Here is a 20406-nt window from a genome sequence, read left to right as displayed (position 1 = left end):
AATGTAAAAGCAATACAGATAACAGCTAATTTCCTTACTGAAGGGGTTTTCAAGTGGCAGCTATTGGAAGAAATATTCTGCACTTTAATTAGAATAAAATTTGTTATTGATTTTCATATTTGTCTTCTAGCACAAAAGTTTGGACAATATCCTGTACACATACTATATTAATATTCCAAATGTATGATTAGATCAATATGCATTGTCATGGAAAGATATTCCACTGTAATGGAAAATTGCCGTATCCATATATTAAAATTTAGGTAAAATACATTAAACTACACAGATATTATTTCATGGCCTCTGTATTGTTTTCTATATCACTACCCACATGCAGGTGCAATATCAACATTTAAACTTAAAATAATTTCACTTTGCTCTGTAAATCAAGGGAATTAAGGATATAAATAAATTTATCTAATGCTAGACCTTTAAGAGCAACAGGCAGTTATCTTTTTCCTTTTTATCTCCCACCTTTTTTAGACTTGTCTTGTAGTCAGTGGGGAAGAGATACATACTTAAATTACACTTGAAGTCAACTATACTCCTGGTATTTAACATTTCATCATAAGCTATGCTGAAAGACTATTTATTTAGAATATATGTAGACAACTGTACTCAGAAAACTTCCCAGTGATCATGTAAAATAAGGTCATCTTTGTAAATCTCATGAAAAGAGAGTACAACAAGTTGTATACGAAGTAGCAACGGTTTAGAGATTAACCTAGGACATCAAGTTTCTTCTGCTTCATAAAATGATAATTATGGATACCTGTTGAGACAAACATTTTCAGGTCCTTTGGAATGCTTTTTGTACAAGTGTGTCAACCTCTGTCACAGGAAACTGGACAATGAACCATTATGCACAAATAAATTTTCCATCTGCTCTAGGGATCACCCTCTTAATTACCTGATGGAAGAACCATTCTAGAGTCAAAGTGGTTCTAAGTCTCTGAACTTTTCTAAAGTCACCTGTCAAATTCAACAGAATTATTGCTGACTCTACAACAGTGTAAATACTGAAATATTCATAGAAATTTTTAATCCACAGCTTGAAATTCTAAACAGACTGGCTGTTTTCCCAGCTATCCATTACCTTTTGCACAGGAACACTGTTCAGATGCATTTTTTTTAACGGCAAACAGTGATATATGAGTCTGACACAATACTCCACTGACTTCAACTTAGAGGCAAAGCCCAAGTCATGAAGCTAACTGCATAGCCAGAAGAAATATAAACACTTTTTGACTGTAGAAGCAATAAAAGCTATCTTATGTCTCTTCCCATACCAGAACTCAAGCGCAAGGCTACCACTCAGATTTTATCCTATTTAACTGAGTTAGGGAATATGTTCAGAGGTAACTGTGCAGACAAGTGGGACTATGTGTGGTTGCCCATTTATTTGCCAGCAGATGAAATCCTAATGAAAAGTGTTGTGTTCCTGCAGAGGTGCCTCAGTGATGCTGTGGCATCTCTGTCACACATCTGAACAATGCTTTGTCTGCCTGAGTGCCACTGAAGTATCTACATAGCTCTTGATCTAGGTCAGGCCAATTTCAAGGATCAACGCCATGACCTCTTGTGTTCTGCTGCAATACAGATGTAATTCAACATTAAAGCAACTACAGTATATCCTACCGGGCTTTCTCAGGTATTGACCCTAGATGGCACCTTTTAGTCAGCAATGCATAACAGGAGCAACAACAAAAAAGATTTGTTAATTGCTACTGTAAAGCAAATAAAAGCATCTTTTCCTGTGGTGAGGTGGTGACTGTAGCACTCATTCTTCCATGATACTCATAACAAAAGCCACACTTTTAGCCATCTGAACCCTTGTCTGAATATGTAATATGCATGAGCAGTGGTATCAATTTTATTTCCTCTTTAATCTTGAAACAGGCAATGGTTTTATGAGTGAAGGAGGGACAGTTCAAATATACTCTGGTTTTTCCTGTTTTGTCTAAAGCAAACAGTGTAGATAGTGTGTTGTAATAACCTGCAAAATAAATTGTGATCTCGGAGCTCAGTTAGTAAAATTAGTTTTTGACACACTTTTAACATGCTGTGCATTTCAGTGGCTCTGGACTCAATTCCTCCTCTCAGGACACACAGCTCTGAATTGCCTGAATGCTCCTAGTGTCTAATACCATTATAACCCCTAACAGTCCTGTCTGTCCAAGCTCAAATAAGTACATTTATTAGCCATATGAATGAGCATTGCATTCTCAAATCACCTGGGAATCTACAGTTTAACCTGGAAACACACCTTTAGTTTTGCTGTCTACACAGTCATGAGCTTTGCAATTATCTTCCACTATTAGCTGATTATCAGTTAAATCAAAATATCTCAGATCATGACTTTTTGGAAGAAATAATAACTTTGTGCTCCAACTTGGGACAGTTTAGACTGAAAACATCAGTCTTTCTAATAAGTTTGATTTTTACTTATAGCTCCCAGGAGAATTCTACTCAATTCACTGCCATGTCAGCTAAACTCCTGATTATCAGGGTGGGACTCAAGCCATTCTATTTTACTAGTGGCATACCTTGAACTGTAAGATAATTTTCTTTTTTTCTTGCTTATATTAACCTTAAAACTTTCCCATTCAGCATTTTCTACTAATGTTTTTCCTTCTATAAATAACACCATTTGACAGAAAAACCTTCAAGAAAGTGACCAAAACATCAAAACAAATAGGATGACCGCTTTGTGTTATTACCTGTTTCAATTTCCCAAATGTAAACTGAATTGTCTTCACATCCAACAATTAGCACATTCTCAAGAGGGTCAAATTTTATCTTCTTCACAGGAAACAGATGCTTTCTAGCATGCAAGAGACATTGTCTCTTCTGGAGGTGTAGAATTGCTACTGAGTGGTCGCTGCACACGCAGCATACTATACTCTGGTCTTTTAACTGCAAAACAGAAAATTCCAGTTTCAACACTGTAACCACTGTAATTCATAACCACATCATTTTAACAGCCCTAGGAAGAGTATTCCAGAGATTTCCTTCCCAGAACATACTCATTTTAAAAATTATGTCTTATGTCAGCCAACATCTTCAACTGGTTTTCAGCAGACTGGCTACACAACTCATTTCCTGACAGGAAAACATACCTTCATCTTTGTTTTTCCAGTATTTCAACTACAATAATTTTAATTCCATTTATTCACAATATTTAGCATACCAAAGCAGTGATTATATAACCAACTATACAGTAGCAGTTGTCCTAGAAGAGAGAGTAGTAAAAAAATTACCTTAAACCAAAGTGGTGCTCATGAAATATAAAATTATGTCAGGTCTAAAAAGCCAAGAGTAATATATTTCTAACAAAAAAAAACAAACTAATTTACAAATTCATTTCATACTGTATGGATCTGATACTGCAAAACCTTCCCTTCCTGCAAGTAATTTTTGGTGACACACAGAGGAAATCCCTCACAGAACAATTCAGCTCTTTAAACAAGACTGAAACACGAGCCAGGCAGGCATTAAATCCTACTCAGCTTTCAGAATAAAGATGAAAAGGAGTCTTACAAATATTAAAAACTTTATTATTGCAAACCATTTTTCTTTACTATTTTATTTTGGCATGTAAGTGGACTGGAAGTCATTCATAAGTATCAAATCTGTCTTTGCAGGCTTTGCAAGAGGAATAATGGAAATCACAGCTTCACAGAATACATAGTTCAAAAGTTACATAGAACATTCAGTACAGTAATTCTCCACCTAAATTTAACTCCAGAATTTAATTAATTAGAACACAACTTTAAACTATTCTAAATATCATAAAATGCAAAAACATACACACAAAGGACCAAAAAGATGTGTCAGGAACCAAAACAAAGTATATCTATTTTGGACCAACAGAGAAGATTAAAATACTATAGTTCAAGCTCCTAGCCTCACTGAGTAAGTTTTTTAAATTTCAGGAGGAGTTAATCAGATTGACACATAAGTTAATAATCATGATAATAAAAATGGTGAATAGAATGTTAAGAGCTTCAGTATAATATATTACACACTCAAAAACTCAACTCCCTGCAATTAAAAGCAACTTTCAAAGACAACAATTAAGTGAAGGTAAATTAAGCATAAAGTGGGCTAAAGTATTTCCAGATAGTGGTATATAAATATATACATATATTTTATGATTTTACTTACTCTGTAGTGTTCTGGGGATCGCAAGAGCTCTGTCACTGCACCAGACTGCAGATTAAACTGCTGTAGGATGCCTCCAGTAAATATATCCCAGCAGATCACAACAGAATCCTGGCCCCCTGATAACAGCCAGCTGGGATCAAATCTTACTGATTTGTCATGTGGATAAAGTAAGCAAGTGACTCTGCTACTGTGACCATTCAGAACCTTATAAGGTAGATTATCTGTAACAAGATTACACATTATTTTTTCTGTTTAAGACTAGGAGTTCCATGATTTACAGCACATTTCCTGAAAGTCAGGATAGATATAACCATCCTTTAGACAGTGTCAAAGAATTTTGGACCTGTTCCTAAAAGATAGAACAAAGGTCTGCACTCTGAGCTTCACTACTGAGATGTACCCTATATGTTCCCTTCAGTGCAATCATCTTTTAGAGAGCAAATGAAATAGGAAACTGCCAAGACAGTGACATGCCACATATCTCACTTCTAGGGGCTATCCAATCCCATAGCCATTCCCAGATTCACACTACTGGAAAGCACCTTAGTAGTACTAAGCTGTGATCCAATAGATCAGCTATGGAAGGAGAAAGATCATCATAAACTTCCATTTTCCTCATCCCATTCCTGACTGCCAGCCCTAATTTTCAGAGAATTTTTACAAGGATCACCGGAAGTGATGCCAGAATTATGAAGTCTTCTGTGTTGGACTGAGATGAATCTGAACAAATTGTTATGACTTACCTTTAAGAAAAGATATGTTTTCTAAAAGTCTTGCTCTTGCAGTTTCTAAACCTAATGTTACAAAAATTTTCCCATTTTCACATCCACATACAAGCTTATCAAGACCAGGTATGTACACAGAGGAACTGACAACTGTGCTTCCAAATCCATCTTCAGATCCACAAAGTTGAGCAATAATGCCCTCTGACATGGAATGATGTCTATCAAAACTATCCTGAAGAGTCCACATGGTTGTAATTGGGATCTCTAGAGGGTGGGGCAAGAAAGAACTTTTTTGTTTATGCAAAACAAAATATAAAAAGTCAAAGTAAACAAAACACACCTTTTCATCTCTTGATCACTTCCCTTAACTTATCCTTTCTGCAGTCTAGGGCTGGAAAGTCAGCAGTTGCTATTGCTCCTAACTACAAGCAATCACCACACAATGAATAAATGAGCACCACTTTCCAGTGTAACAAGTTTTTTTATGAGAATTTTGATTTTTCTGAAAATTGACTCCAAGACTTAATGAAAAGATGGTAGTAAGGTGCCAGAAGTGCCAAACCTTTTGGAGAACCATCAAACGTTGACACAGGAACATCAGGAACATGCCACAAAGTGATCCGTCCTGAAGCTTCACCAGAAAAAAGAACTTTGTAGAAAGGCTCCTTTCTTTCATTCATGAAGCCCATGACAAAAGGAAGACTCTGTGAAAAAGAACAGCAAGTCAATATTCAGAACGGAAACAGATAAAATAATGCAATAATTAATTGTAAATGTGAAGGGGTTTTTTTTTCATCAAAAACCGTAAAAATACAAAACAAACCACAGTTGTTTCCTTATCTGCCACTAAATCCTGCTCAGACCAAGTCTACTCTGCCTGGTGTGAACCTCTAAAGGATCACCCCTGCTTTGCAAGTATCCTTGGCTAAACCCACATCTTAAATGGAAAAGTAGACTGGAGGTCTCCCTGGGTTTATAGATTCACCAACATAAGGACCATAATGAAAGGTAAGAATCATGCTTTTACACAGGTAATAGAGCATAACACCATCATTCAGTCTTGAGGTGGTGGAGCATTTCCAAAGAGCAAGGAAGCTGCTGAAGGGTGTGGAGCACAATTCTCATGGGGAGCAGCAGAGGGAGCTGGGATTGTTTGCTCTAGAAAAAAGGAGGTTCAGGAGACAGCTTATCACCCTCTACAATTACCTCTTATGTTAGATACACTTATTTACAACATTAAAGTTTGAGAACCAATTTTAAAATAATTAACTGTCCTGTAAAATGTTTCATTTATAGTCTCAAAATGGAGTTCAAAACAGATTATCATACAGGTGATTTGGTTGTCTCACAAATCTGCTATAAAAACTATTCAATCAGTAAGGCAAGTACTAAAGCAAAAATATCTTAAAAGAGAGAGTCATTATTTTTTAAAAAGCATATATTTGGGGGGAAGCATATGTGAGCTTTCTACCACCACAACCCTATTATTTGCTAAGCCATGTGTTTTGGCTATTTCTTTTCCCTCACCTTTCCTGACCTTTTGGCATCCTTCAGCAGTTATCCTATCTGATTTTTAGATCACAGCATTTGGGGAAAAGCTGAATGGCTTATGCTATTTCCCTTCAATGGAAAATTAAATCTGTCAGGCTTCACAGGATTATGCAACAAGCATGCTTTCTAAAAGCCTACATTTGTCAACAGAAAACACTAGAAAACAAAACAGGTATATACTTAGCAATATTTCTAGTCAGACGCAAATAAAAATATGTTTCTGTCACATATTTTCAGAAACTGCTTAACAACCTGCTTGAGCTGTCACACAAAAACTCCAACTAAAGCAATTCCAGGCAAGAAATAAATCTACGTCTTCCAACAGTTACAACTTCATTAACAGCATTAGCAAAACAAAAAAAAAAAACAAAAAAAAAAAACAAAACAAAACAAAAAAAACAACCAAAACACACACAAAAACAAAACAAAAAAACAAAAACAAAAACAACACAAAACCAAAAGCTACACAGAATTATCCTTTCTATTTGCTCTGGTTGATTTTTTGCCCAAATAAAAGGGCATTCCACATATCTTTCCTGGCCCCCATTCTCCCGCTTCCTAATTATAATGAATTTTCTTCTTTTCAAATCATGTGTGTTTCCTTATTTGTGATCACACAAAACACAACATCAAGAGGGAAGATGTAGGTTTCCAACACAGCTGTGTCCATTTGAGACACCTGTCTACCACAGTAACTTCAAATTTGAAATTGGTGTGACATGCTGTACTAAATATAAATTCTCAAACAAAAGTGTAGAGATCAGCTAGTTTTCCAGATTCCTCTTAACATTAGAGGCTTCTTCAGTCCAAGGCCATGGATCTGAAGAGAGTCATATGTGTCTCATTTTACACATTCTGGGTGCATCAGTCTGCTCACAGTGCAAGAAAGTTCTGTATGTGATTATGCCTCTGAAGGCTCAAGCCAGCAGTATTCTGGATAAAATGCCACATATTCAGACCCCTTCCATTTCAGGTGGATACACAGCCTATTTATATAGTTACATTGAAACATGCATATATTCCTTAATAAAACACGAAGTAACTTGCTCACATTTTGCACATGGGTTGCCTTTTTTGATTCTGGTTTTATGGCATGGTTGTATTTGTTGGCAGATTTTATTTTTATTAATTTTTATATATTTCAAAGTAGAAGCTTCTAAAAATACTTTAGACCACATATTTTTTTAAAAATATTTTTCTTTTTGCCAAAATTAGAGAAAATAAACAAGAACCAGTTTATCTAGAGTTGAAGATAAAGGCATTTTTCCACTGTGAAAAAAGCCTAAATATAGCCAAAAATCAGACAAAATACATTACGAGCCTCTCAAGTTTGTAAGTAACAATTTTAAAATTAAGGAATAAATATTACTCCTTGTTTTTGTAGAACAATTAAATTTGTTGATGAATTCATATGTTCTTTTGGGATTACGCAGGTTATTGCAAACAGACAAACTTTCAAACCCTTATGAATTTACCTTATTTTCCTTCATGCCAGTAAAGCTGAGTAAATGAGGATAAACTGTTTCCTTCAGCACCTTCCCATCAGCAGGGTACATGCTTTTAGAAAGGCCACTGTAAAATTAAACAAGCAATTTTAAACGTACAAGCTTTAGAAAGTCATTTTTTTAGAAAGCGGAACAGTAACATCCAAGATTCACAAGTTCAATTAAAGGTAACCAAATAAGTAATTACAGGAGACTTTTTGAAATCACAGCACCAGCTGCCCAAGTTCTACATGGCTAATCTTATTCCTATGTCCCCTGCTGTGTCAAACAAAGACTGAGGGCTGTCAAACTCAGGGTAAATCTCTGAGTGCCAAAGTGGTTTTGTTCTGGTTTTTGATCATTTGCAACATGCAGAGATTTTCCATAGTAACCCTCTCAAAGTTCATCTTGTACCTGAACTTTTTGTGTGAATTTCCCATCTGAGCCCACCTGTTTAGCAGCTGGTAGATGTAACTGTGGCCATCTTCTGTCCAGATGATAAGTCTGTAAGCTGCCAGCACTTCCCCACCAGCAAAGCACTGACCACTCTTACAGAACTCAGTACAAAGCAAGGAGAAATCACAATAATCATAGACCTAAGTTCAGAAAAACAACAAAACACAAATAGTATTGGCAAATTCATTTTAACCTAAACTGAGTTTGGACAGAGAATCAGGAAGTAGAACATGAGTTCAACTCTTTGTTGTTGAACAAATATTGTTAAAGCCTAACATGTTTTGATAAAATACTACAAAGTCGGACTCAAACCATACAGTTCAAAGTTAAAGAAACTGACAGTTAAAAAAGCTCAATCAAAAAGTAGCATTAGGGCCTTATAGTCTCATTATAGAAATTAATAGAAATCCATGCATATTACAGATATTTTTCCGTGAAAAGTGGAAAAATGCATTCTACACATGAACTTTGTCTATAAATGCTTTTTTATAGAATTTAAGTAGCCCAAGAGACATCTCAAGGATACAACTACATTACTTGAAGTTGACCCAGGTACATGTAAAATTTTTTGATGCATTCCTGTCCCCACAGAGATTTTGGAATCAGATATAAATGTTAAAATAATTGTGACTGGTTAATGTAAGAGAAATCTTTTTGCACTGGAAAAGAAAAATACAAATTTTTTACAATAAGTTTCAGTTTAAATACATTGTGTTTTCTCTAAAACTTTTTTTTTTAATTTTTAGTTACAATATTATAGCTACAAAAAAAGCAATATAGCCTGGGGTCTTCAGTTTTGCTGCTGCTATCAACAAACACCAAGGTCCCTGACTACTGAGGACTTGCCAACTGTGAGTACTTCTGTCATACTTAAACAGGGATTTTTATTCTTTGTCTCCCTTTCAAATGCACTGCAGAGAGGACTATAATGCACTCACAGTGCTCTAAAACTAATACTTAAATCCCCCTCCTATCCAGCCAATTTGGAGTTAAAGTTTTAAAGAGGAAATACATTCATAAAAAACAAAATCATCTCTTTCACACAGTTAAGCCAAGTAGTGTTGCAGGCATAATCACATCTGACAATTTGTGAATGCTTTCTTTAACCCAAGGAGAAAAACACGTATCTGCATGTAAAAATCATATTTGCTTTCCAAAATTACCAACATTAAAAAGAAAGTGTAATTCTCAATAATGTACCTGCCAGCACATGGAGGACACAACAAGAAGAAGCCTTTCCGTGTAAGTACAAAATCTTACTGCTTGACAGTTTACACAGTCCAGAGATTTTGATTCCTTCTCACACACACTTTGTTTCTCCTTTACAGCACAGAGAGGAAAAAAGGCTATAAAATTTGTTTCAGATATCTGAGCTTTTAGGATAGAAACAACCCACTGAAAATAACTTTCTGTTAAGAAACTTTCAAAATTCAAAGCAATGTATAATTCTTAATTAACAATAGAAAGGCAACAGGTACACAACTAACGTGTAAACAGAAGAATGTAAACATTCAGAGTGGCTCAGACTGTGATCTCACTTAAAGAAGTGATAATGAATGTGGAGAAGGACTAAAGGCAGGCCATAAATAGAAACTGCTGTAATGAGTATCTGCCAGGCATTCTTTAGTGAAAAAATAGCTATAACACCTATAAAATAGAGGATCAGATTCAGAAAAGCTGATTAATATTTTACTTTCCCACTCATTCTTGTTGCAAGCAGGAGTCTGAGATGCTGGTGTTGCCATATGTCTAGTTTGCCCTTAACACCTTTAAAGGTAGTGTAAAAGCAATTAATTTTCTTAGCTTTGTATTGCTAAATGTACTGTTAAAAACAATGTATGCATTTTCACACTTTTTGTGGGAATATCAGATATATTAAAGTCATCACACTCAAAATTATTCTATTGGAATTATATTAATTAAATCTCTTTAGATGGATGTTTCCTGTTTTTTAAAGATACCAACAGTCTCAAAACCTCTCAGAGAAGGGCTATGTATGCTTGGAATCATGACTATAAAACTGAAAACCATTTTCTTACATCTTGCAGCTTCAATTAATTCCAAGTAAATCCAACAATATTTATTAAAATACTGCTCTTCAGAATTTAGCCAGATTGTTACGAACTCTGCAGCAGTCCCTCCACAAAAGGTGCCCCCAGGCAGTAAAAAGACTGCACCACACCATATGTTCCTCTGACATCTGTAATCAGTTGTTAGGACCCTCAGAATTTTTAAAACACAGCAGTAGGATTTGCTCTAGGACTGTTGAAAAGATGCACCCACCCCAAAACACCACAGATAAATCAAAAACACCAGGATGGTACCAAACTTGACAGACTCTCCTAAGGAGCCTGATTCTACCCATGAACAAGTATTGCTGCCCACACCCTGGTTTGTCCAGCCACGCAGTGGTGAGTTACCAACGTGCAGAGAAGTCTGTTGATATTTTGCCTGTTCTGTCTCACTGCTGAAGTCCCATTGTGAATGTAGCTTTTAGAGTATAAATAAAACACAAAAATTGCATCCCAATTCTAACACTTGTTCATGGAAGGTGACAGCTGCTGAGAATATTAACCCAAAAAAAGAGTGAGTTTGAAGGTAGAAAAATGGGACACTTGACACAGCAAGGGTCTTTCCAAGTGATGACAGCATTGTGAAAAGCAGACTGAGGAAAACAAAATCCAAAGGACCTTTTTGAAGAGAGTAACAAGGGTGAAGAGGGAGTACAAAGGCCAATACTGAAGAGAGTTGAGTTTAAAGGACAGAGTGAAGGGGTTCAAAGACATTATCAGGATGGCAGGAAAGCATTGCAACTTAAGCATCCTGGAATATGAAAAGACAAGAAGCCTGGCCAAAAGGTAATACAGTTGTCAAAGCAAGAGCTGTTCAATGGCCCAATTTTAAATAATGCTATGAAGATGTGTTTTCAGAATTTTGTAACAAAAGTAATAAAATCTATTTAATATACAACCAGAAAATGTACATTTATTCATATTCTACTTCAATGAGTCCTTTACTTGAGAACATTCATGTTAACACTGACCTGAATGCTATTCAGAGATGAAGACAGGTCCCATACTTTGAGAACACCAGCTACAGACACTGCAACTAAAGAGTCTTCTGTGAAAAGTTAACAGTGAAATAGTCAACTTGAAGCCAAGTGCAAACAGTCCCTATCTATTCAGCACTAAAACAAGGATTCTGCAGGACACTGCTTAGATAAAATATCAGTTTTACACCAAAAAAAAAAAAGTAAATTAGGTACAGAAATACAAAACATGAAAGCAAGCAGTGAATAATGTATTAGCAGAAGGCACAGAACTGTGCCTTTAATTTATCTGATATTACAAAACTTATTTATATCTAAATTCAAGAACTGAGCTCTTTACAGCCAGTATAGGTATTTTTTTCTCTATAAACAAATAAAATAGGAGCCTTAAAAACACCTCTTGTGCTATCAATAAAACCTTAACACCATCTACATAGCAGCTCTGTGAAATGATTTGATATTAAATCAAGTAGGAACATACCATCTATGCATAAATATTTTATCACAATTTAATTTACCTACATAAACACATGTAAAACATATACCTTGAATTCTTGCAGAGTGTACAATACACATACAATTTATCCAATCAGAAGACTGAGATGATGATAAAGTGTGAAGAACATCCAAAGTTTTAGCATCAATAATAAGAACATCTTGATATTCTCCACAACAAAGAAGCCAGCCTTCACCTGTCATTCGGAATGAGCAATGGTAATACTGTCCAAGTGGAAAGCAGAGAATCAGCACAGATACACAAATGACATGAAGATTTTCACACTGAACATGTCATAATCAACACTTGTAGCATCAATAAAAAAAAAATCTAAGGCATATGTGAAACCATACCCAATATCACTAATGACACTAGCAGGACACACAGCTTAGTAAAAGGTGCTTCAGACTGGAAGCAGCATCTGTCCTTCCTAAATATTAGGATTTTTGTAATTTTTGGAAGAAAGTCAAGTGTTAATTTTCCCTATAAATTGCTAAGGAGTTTGAGACTTGTTTCTGTGAGAGACCCCTCTCCAAACATTTCATAAAGCTCCTGTCATCAAGAGTTGTATGAAAAGGAAAAATCAGGTGAAGATGCAGAATATTCGTAATTAAATTTTTCATAATTAATTACTGATTACTTTCCAGGAAGGATTTCTACTCCATAGGATATTCTTCATTCTGACATTGAACACCCTAGTGTTCAGAAAATTCTTTCTCAGCAATCACAACAGGGAAAAAACCAACAGACACAAGGCAAAGAAAGAGAGACAGAGTGCAGAGTGACTATGAGGATTTTTTTTTTTTTTGCTAGGTGTTTTATATGTGCAAGGACATCTGCATTATATGTCTAGCTGTAATTGTAAACAATTTATATAAATGCATAAGCGGCCACCTCAAAGCAGATTTACATTTATTACTAACCTTAAAGGGAACAATCATCTAGTCAGACAAAAAAAATCAGACAACCCAAAAAACAGCACCTCATTCTGTACAGTTTTGGTCATATAATAATTGTTTTTTCCGTAAACTAAGTGGCGTGTGTAGTAAAAATAACTGGAAATAGGATAAATAGTACTACAGACATTATGAATAAACATAGGCAAAAATGCTTAGAATTTACAATTACTGTTACCATTAAATTAGGCTTGAAATAGAGGATTTTTATAGTCAGTAATTCCTCTGAGAAAATTCCACACTGGTTAAGAGCCACAAATGTTTAAGTGTTGACCCTGGAGTTGAATTTCATTTCAAATGGCAAATATTCAGTTTGCACTACTTGACATCTGCCATTCATACCTAAATCATCTACACTGAACAAAAGGAACCTACTAGAACAGATAGCTTAGTAGTTCAATTAAAACCAAACATTAACTACAGCACAAGCAACCATTCCCCATGGAACAACAAGGAAAAAATCTACAACAAAACACACAGAAAAACAATCTATTATAGTTATCTGAAGGCTGCATTTTAAGAATAGTTTCCCCTCCCAGAAACATCTACTTTTCATAAGAAAGCTTTCCTGTTAGATGTTCCTATTTTCCTTCAACTATCTTGCCCAAGTTATTAAACAAACATAATTATTATGCACAATTAGGTTTAGCTCATTTCTAATAGAGAGGAACTACCTATTTTCTACAAGTATTTGCTACACCTACTTGGAGGGTAAGAGTGAATATTCTCTCTGATCTCCACAAAAAATGTACAGATTGTCAGCTAATCAGCTAGGCCAGATTTGCCTACTTCCCTGCAGAAATTGTCTGTAACTTCATCTATTAAAATCTAATTAAGCACTAGAATATAGCAGGTCAAATTATAATTTTAGGAGCAATATAAGTATTGTTTTGTTTGTGTACATACATCCATTTAAGGAATATAAACACTTTAAGCACACGCACAAATAGACGTGTAGAATACTTCTTAATTTATACAGTTTTTATACACTATATATATGTAAAAAAAAAACTTAACAAATTAATCTTCCATAATTTTTGTTGGCAATATATCCAAGCTTTTTCCTCTTTCCTTTACAATTAACAACTGTATTTTAACTCCTCATATCAACCAAAGAAATGTCAGGAAAAACATTTTCTTCTGGAAATGTTAAAAATTTTGGATTCCAAATTGGCTGTGCTTTGGAGTTACATGAAGGCTTGGATATCCATCATTTGGAGCCTTAATTCCAGCTTAGACTTCCTCATTGAAGAAAACCAGCATTTTAACTAACACAGGAACCCTGAGCTTCTCCTCTACTAACATATCCAGAAATAAACCATGTCCCAGAATCAAACCCATAGACATTGGGCCCCTCAATCTCACTCACATGTATTTCAAACTCTCTCACACTCCAAAATCTAGATTCTTATTTTACCTGGATACAGTTTCAACCAGACACACAAAATTATCTGAAGCAATATTGAAAGTCTCTGAATATAAGGGATTTGTCCTCAAGTTATGCAATGAAGGAACATGTATTTTTTAAAATGGGGTGAACTCTTTTGGAGGTAGGAGTTCAGCACCAAAACCAAAAGCTTAAAAATAAGTCTTTCAGCAGATTGTCTCGCAATGTTTGGCCAGATTACTTGTACTTTTAAAATGTCATGAAAAAGCCAACATCAAACTTGAAGCTTCCATGCAATTTTAACAAGACAAGAGCAAAGATTAAGACCATTTCACTTGGCTACCTGATGCACAAACAGTAAGTTAATCAATACTGCATTTCAAATATTTGCAGCTTAAAAGTAATCAGTCTGATTTGATTAAGGAATGCAGAGGAACATAAAAGTCTCAATTCTTTTCTGAGAAGAAAAACAACTGAAAAAGACAAAAACTCCTTATTTTGTGACAGGGTCTTTTTTCCGACGTTACAAGCTGTACATTTAAAACTGTTTCTGAAAAATATAAAGTCAATAAAGGAAAACTCTTGCAATGAACAGAGAGCCCATGAAAAGCTGCTATACTTACATGGATTGCTGTATGCCTATAAGGAAGCTTTGCGTTCTCAATGCACTGTCCACTAGTGACATTCCAAACACACATCTCCCTGCCAAAGATAACTTCATATTATTCTCTGTCATTTCCACTCAATTGGCTGGAATAATTTTGTGCCACCAAGTTTTTCTTTAGTGCTGTATTTAAGTGTAGTCTGGTCATTTATAAAGCTTTTTGTTACAGATTGCTGGGTAAGAAAATGTAGTCATTAGCAGGGGATGACATACAGTGTCTGTTTCTTTTTGTTTTGGTAATTACACCCTGCTGCCTTGCAACCAACCTGACTTTAAGACCAACTCTGGTCTTCAACAAATTGTAGGTATACTGCCATTACAGCTCGTCAACATGTCACTGTAACTATCTGTCACTGGAACTACATCCTCCTGAAAATGATTCATTTCACTGAACTTAAACCACACGTTTCGAAAAGCATCATGCATCTTCTCCCACATCAGACTTCAGTTCTTGAGAGGAACAACGTTTGTTAAGAAGAAACAGTGCCATCATGAGGCTGTTCTCAAAATCTGCTTTCAATACACAACCACCTGAGTACCTGCGCAACACTACAGTTACACTTGGGCACATTTAAGGTTGTTTGAGAGAGACTTTGGCACACGTTCCTTATCTACACATTATTCAGCATGCGGTGGGACTGGATTACAAGAGACAATCAAAATAAATGTTGTAAATGAGGCTGAATGAGATATTATAGCTCAGCAAATGAACGTTAAACTTTTATGCTTTTAGATTTTATTTAAAAAACAGACATTACTTCCAGAACTGAAACACTCATTTCGTCATTTCTCACAATACATTGTAAGAAATTTTCTGTATCAAGACTTAAAGAATACACTGGGGACAGCATTTTATTATATAAGAAATGCTACTTAGTGATTTACATTTTAACCTACCTACTTTCCCATTTGATGCTAAACTCAAAGCATTATTTCTTAATATTTTTTAGCTGAGCAATAGCAGCATCAAAGTTGGTAGATCCAAAGTCAGAAATTAAGTGAAAGCTCTATACTGTTTGCTAAACCTTTCAGAGCAATGATTTTCTCATCGTTTGTATCAGAACTTTACTCCTTTAGCTACATTACTGAGATACATACATACCTAGAAGCATGCACAAATGTGACCAGAATGTCAGAATGTAACTTCAGCTTCTGGATGATGTATTCAATTCACTGTGTGTACTAATAAGGAGTGAGCAATATCACACATTCCATACAGCATGTGCTGTAGGACAGGTTTGTCACTCAGGACATCAGCGAGAATTCATGAATCATTAGAGATTCCTTTATAAACTTTCATATTAGACGTACAAAAAATTATGTTCAATGTGCGTTCTTCTGGGATTAGTCAGTTATAGAAACTCTGAAACTAATCCGGAGTGGAACAGGGAAGCTTATCATAGAATCACCTTACATAAGATTTCCATCCTCACTACAAGAAGATGGAAGCTTGAAAATGGCAAAAGTGAATTATCCACAAGCCAGAAAATGCATTTTGGCAAACCCTCCACCTCCTGAAGACAAGGATTCCTACTTGTAATTACCTGAACTTCATGTTGCATCATTACAGGGATCAGTGATGGATGCTTTGCACTTATGTCATACAGATGGGAAGTCAGCAGTAATTTGGTAAAAGTAAACATTTAAAGGGGCCAGAAGACAATTCAATCCTACCTATACACATTCCAAACAAGTGTAATGATCCCTTCAGAGCTATAAACTTTAGGATGTGAGCATCCCTGTATGGTATATCTACAGCAATATCCTCATTTGTGTCTTAACACTTTCCATCCCAGTTTTTTTTTTGAAGTACAGTGTCTTTGCTCCCAGTATGATCTGGAAGCATTATTGCACTAACAGAACTTCAGAACTGGGAAGAAAAGCACCTTCTTCTCAGAACCCTTGAATAGAACTATAGAAGGGCAATACAAAACTGGTTGTAGATTTCTCACCCTCTCTGCACATAAACAGTAACATTTACCACTGCCTGTCCAGTGAGGTTGTCTAATCTTTCAAGATTAAGAAGCCTGAAATAGTTTTTTTTGCAGGTTATCCCTTTGTAGTATATTCATAATTGAATGAGAGAAACAGCCAGGGATCCTAGCAGCCAGAAAGGCTCAATAAGCTACTCAGTGAGAAACCAGTAGCCTTAAGGTGCGGGAAGGTACAGCTTGAAGGACAATTGACAGCTAGTCTTCATGGAAAGCCATTTTAACAGCGCTGTCCTGTTAATTAGAAAGTACAAACCCAAAAAAAAAAAGGGGAATATAATTAAGCACTGAGACAAAATTGCTTAAGAAAGCCCTTAAGGAGGTAAGCAGCTGGCCCTAACTGTTTCAACAGGTGAAATCCTAACAGGTCTTCAAACCCCAGCTGAAAATGTTATCAAAGGTTCTTAAGCATAACCTAGCAGAAATGCAGGAAGTAGTTTGACTCAAGTGACAGGCTATGTCATAACACACACATGGCAGAAAAACTGCAAGATCAGGGTCCTCTGAAAGGATATTCTCCAAAACAGCACATCAAATTTAAATACAGAAAAGAAGCACGTTTGCCTTTATTTCATGGCCATTCTGTTTCTATACAAACTGACTGAGGAACCATAAACCATATAAGAGTACACTGGCCTCTTTTGCTGGTTCAGTTCTCAAGTCTGAGCTCAGGAAGAAACAGAGAAAAACACCATGATATTCAAATGCTGTTGAATTGCTGATACTCCCCAATAACCCATTAATTTCTCTTTGAATGGGGTCTAGTCAACGCCTTTAATAATTCCTTTTTTCTGTCTACTAAGTGGATATGTGAATCTGCCAAACCTTTGTGTTGTCCATGGGACAAGCTCTTAGTTGGATCATTGAATTTTAACAATATAGTCACTATCCTAAGTGGCTGCTATCATTTTAATATCATGGAAGAGGATTGAAACATTTCTGCAAATGCATAATCTGACCTACACTTGACACACATTTCATGATTTAAGAAATTAATTATTGAATATTCAGTTACCTACCCATTTTCAGTAGCACTTACTACGTATGGCTGTTTCTCAAACTCTCTTGCTTTTGCCAAACAAGTTACAGAAGCAGTATGGCCAAAGAGAATTTCTTTAGATGAAATCTAGGAGAATAATACAATGATTTATCTCAATTTCTGTATAAACTAAGGATATCTAAAACCAAGAGAATATTACTTGTAGATCTATATAATTGACAACCTGCTTCATATTCTTATCCTCTCCCATCATGTTTCTGGAATGCAGAAAGATGTGGAAGAATTTTTATGGAGTCTGCATAAAGCTAAGTTTTTGTATTCACTGCATTCATCTTCTGAAGAATGTATGGAACATCAAATGTAATAAAACAGGCAATGTGCAGGACATCTCTAGCCTTCATCCTATAGAATGCACCAAAAGCAGCACAGTGAAATAGAAACTGATAAACAACAGCTCTTAAGCATGTGTTTCATACCACATGTTTGAATAACCTGATTATCACTGCATGCAAAGGTCTTAATTGGAAAAGTAGACTCATAAAAGTGCAAACTTTCAGACTGTGTTTGAGAACAAATGTAAAATAAATATGGGCAACTAAATATAAAAAAAAAGAATAGAAACATAGTTCTAGAAACACAGAATTAAAAAATAGGAACTGTTTTGACTCTGTTCCATTCTGAGGAAAATAAATATGAAATAAAGCAATAATTTGCATCTTGGTTACATCAAAAATAAAACTTTCATCTTTCTGCTTCCATCTTGGCAGACAGATTTGGTTTTATACTTTTCCTTTAAATGACAGGTCCTGCTCAGCAATTGATTTACAACAGAAAAAAACCCTTCAAAAGATACAAATCATGCCAACTGTATATATTTACTTGCTGCCATTGCTCAGAGCACAGTCTCAAATTATAATCCACTGGGCATGCTAATCTATGAAAAATTCTCAAAATTCTGCAAATAACAGGTTGCTTATATAGGCATTTCACTTCCTGCTTCATGAGTTTCCTATAACAAACATCACACTATCTTTAAAAATTCATCTAAATAACCACAAGTCTGGATAATCCTATTGTCAATAGTAAAAGATAAAACTCCAGTCTACCTGGCAAACTGTAGCACAGTGGACACAAACCTGTAAGTCTGATGAAAGATCCCAGAGACATATTTGTCCTTCATGGCTCCCTGTAACTATGGTCTGCTGGTCATCCGTGATCATCACAGCAGTGATGCTGTGAGAGGGAGCTGTTCTCCCCCACACAGCCACAGCTGGTACTGATGGCTTCATGGTAACACCTGAAAATAAACAAGTCATGATGATCCTAAGTAGGATTAAACATAAGAAAAAAATCAGCTAAAAAAAATGGGAAATGTAATCAACATCTGGAAAGGGAAACCATAAAATATTGCTGTAAGACACTGATAAGGCATTGAAACATTTTCTTGGTGTTGCCAACATCACACTAACCATTTCAGGGACCAGTACTATCAGAATACTGAATCATCAGCAACAAGAGTTTTGTGCTGCCCCACACAACCTTGTTTAGCTCTGATGGGCTCATGTTGCTCTCCCCAAATGTGGCTGGTGGAATACACCACAGCCAGCAGCGCTGCTCACTGGTAACAGCAGAAGCCAGCTGCTGGAGCAGAGGTGGCACAAGAGCAGGGTGTCAATAAGGACTCTGTGATTTCTAGAAGGGTAAGACAAGAGAAAGATAACATGGCCAAAAGGAGAGAAGTGGTGGTGGATCAAGGAGGAAGAGAAAAATGAGGCCCAAGATGGCAAAGCTGTATACCTAACTATACCCAACCAATCTGTGGCACTCCTAGAGCCAAGAACAAGAAGTAAGGTGGCAGAGGAGTTGCAAGCTGAGAAACAGAGAATGAATAGACTTTGTTGCTCAAGACATGAGTCCCTTGCCCAAAAAAATTTATCTGATAGATTTGTCCCTACTGAAAAAAAATTATTTAGTGGGGTTATCCATCCTGGCTGAGAGCAGTTTTGACTCCCACCAGCTGGGCAACAGATAGACAGATTGACCAATGTCAAAATTGTTTGTATATGTCAACATGTTATTCTCAAGTGTCAGTGAACAAGAAGGAACATATTTTAAGTTGTTTCAGATTCACGATTATCTATGTCTCTTACATAAACATTTTAATTTTTCTTTTTAAAAGTACTGCATGTCACCTATGTCACCTTTCTTTTAATCCAGACAGCAATAATATTACTGAAGACATATTTCAGAGCAACCACTTTGCAGCCACTAAGCAAAATTCACCTTTCAGAGAAGGTGTGGTCCAATTTGTCCTGGACAAAGAGACACCAGAGCCCTTTGTACATCCTTAGGACAGAGGTTCAAAATGAAACATGATACAGTAATGCAATTGGAAGAACTCAGCAAAAAACATGACAGTAAAGCTGAACTTTTCTGAGGAGAGACAGGAAGTGGGCAGAAAAAAATGCATGACAGCCAGT

General features: G+C 35.8%; 1 protein-coding gene across 1 annotated transcript in view; it reads right to left on the bottom strand.

Moving 5' to 3' along the window:
* The window catches only part of WDR72 (WD repeat domain 72), a 92117-nt gene extending 72902 nt beyond the window's left edge, over positions 1–19215 (bottom strand). Inside the window, exons 1-12 of the mRNA XM_041418783.1 lie at positions 19063–19215; positions 17946–18052; positions 14895–14973; positions 11978–12152; positions 11427–11503; positions 9584–9703; positions 8378–8523; positions 7919–8015; positions 5455–5596; positions 4911–5156; positions 4168–4388; positions 2721–2916 (exon numbers count right to left, since the gene is read on the bottom strand). Coding sequence (XP_041274717.1) covers positions 2721–2916; positions 4168–4388; positions 4911–5156; positions 5455–5596; positions 7919–8015; positions 8378–8523; positions 9584–9703; positions 11427–11503; positions 11978–12152; positions 14895–14973; positions 17946–18052; positions 19063–19215 — 1759 coding nt within the window. The remainder of the gene's footprint in view (positions 1–2720; positions 2917–4167; positions 4389–4910; positions 5157–5454; positions 5597–7918; positions 8016–8377; positions 8524–9583; positions 9704–11426; positions 11504–11977; positions 12153–14894; positions 14974–17945; positions 18053–19062) is intronic.
* Between the last annotated feature and the right edge of the window lie 1191 nt (positions 19216–20406).

This window comes from Onychostruthus taczanowskii, unplaced genomic scaffold (genome assembly GCF_017590055.1).
Source record: "Onychostruthus taczanowskii isolate IOZ18803 unplaced genomic scaffold, ASM1759005v1 scaffold6, whole genome shotgun sequence".
NCBI lineage: Eukaryota > Metazoa > Chordata > Aves > Passeriformes > Passeridae > Onychostruthus > Onychostruthus taczanowskii.
Note: the sequence above shows the minus strand (reverse complement) of the source record. Positions and strands in the feature narration are given on the sequence as shown.